Source organism: Psammomys obesus, unplaced genomic scaffold (genome assembly GCF_907164565.1).
Source record: "Psammomys obesus unplaced genomic scaffold, mPsaObe1.curated_primary_1811, whole genome shotgun sequence".
In the NCBI taxonomy this organism is placed as follows: domain Eukaryota; kingdom Metazoa; phylum Chordata; class Mammalia; order Rodentia; family Muridae; genus Psammomys; species Psammomys obesus.
Window position 1 is genome coordinate 2,269,244 of NW_026590511.1, and position 10,704 is coordinate 2,279,947.

At 40.4% G+C, this 10,704-nt stretch overlaps 1 protein-coding gene across 1 annotated transcript in view; it reads right to left on the minus strand.

Annotated features, from left to right (window-relative positions):
* LOC129677134 (zinc finger protein 431-like) overlaps nucleotides 1-10,281 on the minus strand; it is a 38,759-nt gene extending 28,478 nt beyond the window's left edge. Inside the window, 4 exon segments of the mRNA XM_055607770.1 lie at nucleotides 1,598-2,969; nucleotides 3,511-3,571; nucleotides 3,774-3,900; nucleotides 10,227-10,281. Of these exon segments, the coding sequence (XP_055463745.1) occupies nucleotides 1,598-2,969; nucleotides 3,511-3,571; nucleotides 3,774-3,900; nucleotides 10,227-10,229 (1,563 nt within the window). The 5' untranslated portion in view covers nucleotides 10,230-10,281.
* Between the last annotated feature and the right edge of the window lie 423 nt (nucleotides 10,282-10,704).

The window sequence follows — 10,704 nt, forward strand, 5'->3', positions numbered from 1 at the left end:
AAAAAAAAAAAAATTATGTACATTGTTTTGCTTCCATGTATGTGTGTGGGGGTCAGATAGCCTAGAACTGGAATCATACAGTTGTGAGCTGTTAAATGGGTGCTGGACTCAGGTCCTTTGGAAGAACAATCACTGCTCTTCACAGCTGAGCTGTCCCTTCAGCCCTAGTCTGTTGTTTTAAGGAGATAGAAACTGGGCATCTTGTCTCACTCATGCAAACTCACTACTTAGAATACTGATGCAGGATTCTATGAGTTCCAGGCTAGTCAGTGGGACATTGCAAATTCAGGCCAATTTAGGCTATACTGTGATATCCTGCATGAAAATAAATGAACAGATATACGGAATGGAAAGAGTCCAGCCTTTTTAAACTGTGGACTCAGAATTCATTTCATTCTGATGCTTTGGCATTGGCGTGTGAAGATTTTTAGTACCGCTAAAAGCAAAAGCCTTGTCATTACCTAACACCAGAAGAACTTTATATTGTTGTTTTTTTTATGCATTTGTGGGTATATATTTATACTGTCTTGGATACCTATCTTGAACCTACATTCACTGGTCCAACAGCAACCCTTGCCACATTGCCTACACACCACTGGAAGCCTTGGCTGTCATTCTGGTTTATATTAGAAGACCCTTAGAGATGCCTCATTCACTTTTCCAGCGCAAAACAAAGTACTGTATTTCTCACAGTTAATGCACCAGCCATTTTGAGACTGAGATTGTTCATACTTTCTTTGCAAATGACCATGTTCCCATAATTGAGGCACCAGGATCTTGATATCAGAAACCTCTAAATATTGCTGGACCTATTATATTAGTAGGATATACCTTAAAACCAGTAGTACACATAGTAATCAAAACAATTCTTGCATGAGTAATGTGGATCCCCCTGAGAATAAACATAGGTCATCAGCTTAGCAGCAACCACCTTTACCCACTGAGACAATTCTCTGGTATTCAGCTGCATTTCTGAGACAGTGTTAAGAACAAGAATTTATTCCTCAGAAAAAAATTAACATAACCCATAAAAATGGATGGCAATGTAAATATAATTTTCATTTTTAAACAGGTTTATTATTCAAATTACTGTGTTCCTCTCTCCTTGGATAACATTTTGTATACAATTTGGAAACAAGACAGTATTTTTATGATGAAATGGTTCTACTAATCTTGCATGAATGACACTGAGATGGCTCAGTGAGAAAAATTGTTTGCTGTGTAAGGCTTTCCTGTATTTATTAGATTTATGATGCTTCTCTCTAGTAGGAATGCTTGCATGCCTTTGAATAAGATCATAACATGTAGAGGCACTATCACATGGACTATATTCATAGGGTTTCTCTCCAGTATATCTTTGATGTGTTTGGAGATTATAGTGGCGTGCCAAAACTTTACTGCATCAATTACATCCATAGGGTTTCTCTCCAGTATGACATTTTTTGTGATTATGAAGACTACTCCAAGATGGAAAAGCTTTACCACATTGAGTACATTCATAGAGTTTCTTTGCAGTCTGACTTTTTTCATGTATTTGAAAATGACTGCAACATGCAAGTGACTTACCACACTGAGTACATTCATTAGGTTTCTCAACAGTATGATGTTTTTCATGATTTCGAAGACTACTACGACTTGCAAAAGCTTTATCACACTGATTACATTCATAAGGTTTCTCACCAGTGTGAGATCGCTCATGTATTCGAAGACTACTGCGACACACAAAGGCTTTACTGCAATGATTACACACATAAGGTTTCTCTCCACTATGACTTCTTTCATGTACTTGAAGAAGACTGCGGCGTGCAAAGGCTTTACCACATTGAGTACAATTATAAGGTTTATCTCCAGTGTGAGTTCTTTCATGTATTTGAAGACTACTGGGAAATAAAAATGCTTTTCCACATTGACTACACTCATGGGGTTTCTCTCCAGCATGAATTCTTTCATGGATATGAAGATAACTGGAACGTGCAAAGGCTTTACCACATTGATTACATTTATAGGGTCTCTCTCCCTTATGAATTCTTTCATGTATATAAAGATTACTGCAATACGCAAAGGCTTTACCACAGTGAGTACATTCATAGGGTTTCTCAAGAGTATGATGTTCTTCATGATTTCGAAGATTACTACGACTTGCGAAGGCTTTACCACACTGATTACATCCATAGGGTTTCTCTCCAGTATGAATTCTTTCATGCCTGTGAAGATCACCATTCTGTGCAAAGGCTTTACCACATTGAGAACATTCATAGGGTTTCTCTCCAGTGTGACTTCTTTCATGTATTTGAAGATGACTGTGGCCTGTAAAGGCTTTACCACACTGATTACATTGATAAGGTTTCTCCCCAGTGTGAGTTCTTTCATGTTTTTGAAGACGACAGCGAGTTGCAAAGGCTTTACCACATTCCTTGCAATCATAGGGTTTCTCTCCCGTGTGAGTTCTTTTGTGTATTTGAAGATTACTGCGACTTGTAAAGGCTTTACCACATTCATTGCAATCATAGGGTTTCTCTCCTGTATGACTTCTTTTGTGTCTTTGAAGATTACTGCGAAGTGCAAATGCTTTACCACATTCATTGCAAACATAAGGTTTCTCTCCCACATGACTTCTTTTGTGTATTTGAAGATGACTGCTACATCCAAAGGCTTTCCCACATTTGTCACAATCATATGGTTTTTCTCCCGTATGAGTTCTTATGTGGATCTGTAGAGAACTGGGACTTGGAAAAGTGTTACCACAGTGATTACATTCATAGGGTTTTTCTCTAATATGACTTTTTTCATGTTTTCGAAGACTACGGAAATTTGCAAAGATTTTATTGCATTGATTACATTCATAGGGTTTTTCTTCACTATGGATTCTTTCATATGTTTGAAGAAAACTGTCCAGTGTAAAGGCACACTGCTTCTTTCCATATCCTTTATGCTCACAAGGCTTGTATCCACAGTGACAGATGTTGTAGCTATTAAAGGAGAAATGACAAACAAATGGCTTTCACACTGCACTCACAGTTAAGTTTTTGTTTCCCTTAAACATGTGCTGTAAAGATTAAGGTTACCCCATGGCAACAACATTCATGCCTCCCACAAACTGTTCCTCTCACTAAACTTTGGAATGTCACTATAAGTACAGGGTTAACAATAGCTTTACTACATGCTTACAAAAGATCTTGGACACACACGGATCCCCTAATCAATGTGTATGCCTTTCATGATAACTGAATGGCATAAAACGAACTGACAAGTTCTTCAACATGGCTCTCTTGCGGCTATGACTAAAATATGTTAGATATTGTTTGCTTGTCTTGCTTCTTAGAGGAATACCTTGCAAACACAGGTCAGCTACCTGAAATTCATGTACACAGTTTTGTGAGAATTTAACAATCATCAATATACATAAAACTGGGCTGTGCTTGTTTACAATGTTGGTTTTCTTTAAAACTGCAGGGCCCATTGAAAAACTCTTCAGTGACACATCTGTACCAGTGTGCATGTAAAATTTACCTTCCATGTCTTCTGGAACTTTGACAGTATTCTTCAATATTCTGGTCTTCCAATTTGTAACCTAAAAGATGGCACCAGAAAACTTATCATCTATTATTGTAAATTATGCAAATTTTAAGTTAGTATCTTTGGTGAACCTGAGAACCATGCTTGATTATTCACTACATTCTTCCTCTTACACAACAGAGATCACAGAAGTGCACCAACGACCAACACACGCTTGTCCCCTTGTTTAGAAAGTGAAGGAAAACTATCATTCTTACCTATTGCAGTGAGGTTCCAGTAGGTCTCCAGCATCACATCTCTGTAGAGACTCTTCTGGGAAGGATCCAGCAAACTCCACTCTTCATGAGTGAAGCTCACATGCACATCCTCATAGGTCACTGTGTCCTAAAGTAGCCAATACGTGTGTGTTACAGAACACCAAATAGATTGAACCAGAAAAGAAAAAAGAAAATCACCTCTGCTACATAATAATTCAATGATTAAATGGGCAGAACAAAGAGAGAATAAGAGAAAAAGGCCAAGTCACATATAAAGGCAAACCTATCATAATTACACCTGAACTCTCATCAGAAACTAAAAGCAGAATGCCTGGACAGATATCTTACCAACACTAAGAGACCACAGATGTCAACTCCAACTACTATACCAAACAAAATTTTTAATCACCACAGAAGGAGAAAACAAGATATTCTATAACAAAAACAAATTTGAACAGTACCTATCCACATATCCAGCCCTACAGAAGATACTAGCAAGAATACTCTAACACAAAGAGGCCAACCATACACAGGAAATAAATAACACCACATCAGGAAAACCAAAAGAATGAAATAACACACATTCTACCACCATCATCAAAATAACAGAAAGTAACAGGAACTGGTCTTTAATATCTTTCAACGTCAATGGTATCAACCATCAACTCGCCAATAAAAAGAGGCAGGTTAACAAAATGGAGATGAAAACAGGATCTATCTTTCTGATGCATAAAAGAAACACACACAGTAATAATGATAGACATTACCTCAGAGCAAAGGGCCGGAAAAAGGTTTTCCAAGCAAACACACCCAAGAAGCAAGCTGGAATAGCTACTATAATATTTAATAAAATAAGACTTTCAACCAAAATTAATCCAAAGTTATGGAGAAGGACACTTCATACTCATCAAAGGGAAAATCCCATAAGATGATATCTTAATTCTGAACATCTGTGTCCCAAATGCAAGGGCACCCTCATTTGTAATAGAAACATTACTAATGCTTAAATCACACATTAAACCCCACACATTAATAGTGGGCAACTTCAACACCCCACTCTCTCCAATAGACAGATCATCAATACAGAAACTAAACAGGGAAATAAAATAACAGACCTCATGAATCAAATGGACCTAACAAATAACTACAGAACATTTCACCCAAATACAAGAGAATATACCTTCTTCTCAGTACCTCATGGAACCTTCTCCAAAACTGACCATACACTCTATCACAAAGCAAGCCTCAGCAGATACACGGAGACTGAAATAACCCCCAGTATCTTATTGAAATAACACCCTGCATCTTATCAGACCACCATGGATCACAGCTGGAACTCAAGAATAACAGAAAGCCTAAAACTAATGGACACCAACAACTTCCTACTCAATGACCACTGGGTCAGGGAAAAAATAAATAAATTAAAGACCTTCTAGAAGTCAGTGAAGATGAAAGCACAACAGAACCAAACTTACGGGACAAAATGAAAGCAGTGCTAAGAGGAAAGTTCATAGCACTAAGTGACCTAGAACAGAAGACAGCAGATACACCAAAAAGATGACAGAAAATAATCAAACTCATGGCTGAAATCAATAAATTGGAACAAAAGAGAAAGATACAAAGAATCAACGATGCCAAGAGCTGTTTCTTTGTGAAAATCAGCAAGATAGTCAAACCATTACCCAAACTAACTAAAAGGCAGAGGGAGAGTATACAAATTAATAAAATCAGGAAAAAAAAAAAGAAAACAGATCAACAGACACTGAGGAAATAGAAAAATTAGGCTTACATCAAAAGCCTATAGTCCACAAAACTGAAAAAAATCTAACAGAAAGGTATGATTTTTGGGATAGATTTCAACTACGAAAGCTAAATCAAGACCAGATAAACAGTTTAAACAGACCTATAAACCCTAAGGAAATAGAAGCAGTCATCAAAAGTCTCCCAACCAGCTGGAAAGATGGCTCTGTGGTTAAGAGCACTGTCTGATCTTCCAAATGGACCTGGGCTCAATTCCCAGCACCCACATGGCAGCTCACTTCCAAGGGATCTGACACCTTCACGCTGATGCACATAAAATAAACTTAAAATAAATTAGTTTAAAAAAAGTCTCCCAACCAAAAACAATTCCCAGGTCCACATGGTTTGGGCACAGAATTCTACCAGACATTTAAAGAAGAGCTAATAACAATACTCCTCAAACCATTCAACAAAACAAAATAAAGGAACATTGCCAAAATCATTCTATGAAGCCACAGTCACCCTGATATCTAAACCACACAAAGACCCAACAAAGACAGTATCAGATCAATTTTACTCATGAATATCAACACTAAAATACTCACAAACTGAATTCAAGAACACATCAAATACATCACCTACCATGATCAAGTTGGCTACATCGCAGGGATGCAAAGATGGTTCAACATTAGAAAATCCATCAACGTAATCCACCATATAAACAAGCTCAAAGTAAAAATATCACATTACATGCAGAAAAAGGCTTTCACAAATTCCAACATCACTTCATGATGAAAGTATTGGAGAGATCAAGCGAAGCAAAAGCCCATATCTAAACATAATAGAGGGTAAGGCAATTTCGAACATCAAATTAAATGAATAGAATTTCAAATCAATTAATTCCACTAAAACCAGGGACAAGACAAGGCTGCTCACTCTCTTCATACCTCTTTAATATAGTACTTCAAGTTCTAGGTAGAGCAGTAAGACAACTAAAGGAGATCAAGTACATACAAATCGGAAAGGAAGAAGTCAAATTATCACTATTTGCAGATGATATGATAGTGTACCTAAGCAACCCCCAAAATTCTACCAGGGAACTCCTACAGCTGATCAATGGCTTCAGCAAAGTGGCTGAATGCAAGATTAAATAAAAAATTCAGTAGTCCTCCTGTATACAAATGGGTTAAGATAGAAATGAGGGAAACTACTGAAATCAGGGACAAGACAAGGCTGCCCACTCTCTCCATACCTCTTCAACATAGTACTTGAAGTCCTAGCCAGAGCAATAAGACAACTAAAGGAGATCAAGGGGATACAAATCGGAAAGGAAGAGGTCAAAGTGTCACTATTTGCAGACGATATGATAGTATATATGAGAGACCCCAAAAATTCAACCAGAGAACTCCTCCAGCTGATAAAAACCTTCAGCAAAGTGGCAGGATACAAAATCAACTCAAAAAAATCAGAAGCCCTCCTGTATACCAAAGACAAAAGGGCCGAGAAAGAAATTAGGGAAACAACACCCTTCACAATAGCCACTAATAACATAAAGTACCTTGGGGGTGACACTAACCAAGCAAGTGAAAGACCTGTTTGAGAAAACTTCAAGTCTCTGCAGAAAGAAATTGAAGAAGATCTCAGAAGATGGAAAGATCTCCCGTGCTCATGGATTGGTAGGATTAACATTGTGAAAATGGCCATCCTGCCAAAAGCAATCTACAGATTCAATGCAATTCCCATCAAAATACCAACTCAATTCTTTACAGACCTTGAAAAAAAGATTCTCAGCTTCATATGGAGAAACAAAAAACCCAGAATCTCCAAAACAATCCTGTACAACAACAGATCATCTGGAGGTATCTCTATCCCCGATCTCAAGTTGTACTACAGAGCAATAGTAATAAAAACTGCATGGTATTGGCATAAAAACAGAAAGGAGGATCAATGGAACTGCATAGAAGACCCAGAAATAAACCCACACACCTATGAATACTCAATTTTTGACAAAGAAGCCAAAACCATTCAATGGAAAAAAGACAGCATCTTCAACAAATGGTGCTGGTCCAACTAGATGTCCACATGCAGAAAAATGAAAATAGATCCATACTTATCACCCTGCACAAAACTAAAGTCCAAGTGTATCAAAGACCTCAACATAAAACCAGATACTCTAAATCTGTTAGAAGAAAAAGTGGGGAACAGCCTAGAACTCATTGGCACAGGAGACAACTTCCTGAACAGAACACCAACAGCACAGGCTCTAAGAGCAACAATCAATAAATGGGACCTCACGAAACTGAAAAGCTTCTGTAAAGCAAAGGACACTGTCATCAAAACAAAACGCCTGCCTACAGATTGGGAAAGAATCTTCACTAACCCTTTATCTGACAGAGGACTAATATCGAGTATATACAAAGAACTAAAGAAGCTGAAAAGCAGCAAACCAAGTAATCCAATTAAAAAATGGGGAACAGAGCTAAACAGAGAATTCTCGACAGAGGAATATCGAATGGCAGAGAAACACTTAAAGAAATGCTCATCCTCATTAGCTATCAGGGAAATACAAATCAAAATGACCCTGAGATATCACCTTACACCCATCAGAATGGCCAAGATGAAAAACTCAAGGGACAACACATGCTGGAGAGGTTGTGGAGAAAGGGGAACCCTCCTCCACTGCTGGTGGGAATGTAAACTGGTACAACCACTCTGGAAATCTATATGGCGCTTTCTAAGACAATTAGGAATAGTGCTTCCTCAAGACCCAGCTATACCACTGCTAGGTATATACCCAAACTTTGCTCAAGTACACAAAAGGGATATTTGCTCAACCATGTTTACAGCAGCTTTATTTGTAATAGCCAGAACCTGGAAACAACCCAGATGTCCATCAACGGAGGAATGGATACAGAAATTGTGGTATTTTTACACAATGGAATACTACTCAGCAATCAAAAAGGAGGAAATCATGAAATTTGCAGGCAAATGGTGGGATCTAGAAAAGATTATCCTGAGTGAAATATCCCAGAAGGAGAAAGACAAACACAGTATATACTCACTTATATAGACCTATAAGATATGATAAACATAATGAAATCTGTACACCTAAAAAAGATAATCAAGAGAGCGGACATGGGGTAAGATGATAAATCCTTGTTTAGAAAGACAGATGGGATGTGCATTGAACATATGACAGGAGTCAACTGAGCACATTTGAAAGACTCTAACTAGCAGTGTTTTCAAAGCAAAGACTCATGACCAAACCTTTGGCAGAGTACAGGGAATCATAAGAAAGAAGGGGAGTTAGTCTGATGGGGAAAGGATAGGAACTCCACAAGGACCTAATATATCTGGGCACAGGGTCTTTTCTGACACTGTCATTCAACCAAGGACCATGTATGGATATAACCTAGAACCTCTGCTCAGATGTAGCCTGTGGTAGCTCAGTAACCAATTGGTTTCCCATAGTGAGGGGAACAAGGGCTATTTCTAACAGGAACTCAATGACTGGCTCTTTGGCCTCCCCACTCCCCAAGGGAGGAGCAGTCCTGTTAGGCCACAGAGGAGAGCTTTGCAGCCAGTCCTGAAGATACCTGATAAAACAGGAGCAGATAAATGGGGAGGAGGTCCCCCCTATCAGTGGACTTGGAAAGGGGCATGGTGGAGATGAGGGAGGGAGGGACTGGGAGGGAATGAGGGATCGGGACACGGCTGGGATAGAGTTAATAAAAGGTAACTGATAAGAAAAAAATAAAATTCAAAAAAAAAAAAAGATTGAAGTCCTATTAGGCTCACAACATTAATTTGGATAAAACATGCTTTGAAACTAGATAAAATTATACATCATCATGAATGTACTATGTTACTGAATCTAAAACAGTTTTATATTGGGTAATTGACATGTGTTTCCTTCTCATTCACAGATTCCATTTTTGTATTTTCACAATGTTACAAAAATTTGTTACCCTAAAATCAATTCTCATGATGTTTCTTAAGTTGTTCATAGACATGCATGGAGTGACAAAACTTTTGAATTGCCTTAACACACATCCCTAGCTATAGAAAAACAAGCTGACTCTCTGTAGCTCCATCCAAGCTTCTACTGGAAGCACATGCCCTTGCCTTGAACTATGTGTCATGCCTTTTGAATTACTGAGCTTTATAGTGATCTCATTTTTTAAAAAATACTTCTCCAACTGGAGGCTTGGCTCAGAAGGTAAAGGTGCTTGCTGCCAAGCAGAACAATCTGAGTTCACCACCACCCCCAAACTCACACAGGGAGAGAGCCCACTCAGGAAAGTTGTTCTCTAGCTCCACCTGAGCACCATGGCACATGAACACAGAAGTGCACATACACAGGGAGAGACAGACAGACAGACAAGTGCAGAACTTCCAGAAGACACTGGAGAAACTAGGGTCTGCGAGTCAGCACACCCTAGTTTCCTGACTTCCCTGACAAGGAAAGCCGCGCGTGCGCGCGCCCTGCAGGATGACGTGAACAGTGTGTAAGCGTCCACTCCTTCTTCCCATGCTGTGCGCAGGCGCAGCTAGGTGAGCTCAGTCACTCAGAGGTCCCGCTTCCGCCTGGGAGGTGCCGGGACCTCAGGGAACAAGCGGAATCACACCGGGCGCCTCCCGTCCCCGCCCCCGGGGCGAACCCACTCGGGCTCCCGCGGCTCCTCCCCGCGTGGGGACGGCGGCCCCGCTCACCATGGCGCGGACTCCGAGCTCGCCCCGCTCGCCTCGGCTCCCGGCAGCGGCTCGCCGCGCGGCTCTCGGGACCAGGAGCCTCCCTCAGACAAAGCCGGGCCGGCAGCATGGCGGACCGGAAGTGTCCTCCCCATTCCGCGCGGATGTTCGCCTCGGGGCCCTGATTGGCTAGCGCGGACTGAGCGACAGGAGCGGAGTGCTTGTGCCCCTAGGGAGAGTGCTGAGAAGTGTCGCCGCACAGTGGTTCCCAGCCCCGACCTCCGCTCCAGGTCCCCTCCCTGACAGATGCACAACTGTCCGGACCTGCGGGGTTGGGCATTGCGGTGCAAGTTGCGCCCGTACTGCAATGTCGTCCCTGCACTTTTCCTGCCCTCAGCTGGCACTGTCCCTTCGTGCAGGCACTAGGTGTCCCGTATACGCAGACCGTTCCTCACAGCTGTAAAGACGCCCAGCCCATGCGCATCAAGTGAAACCACCG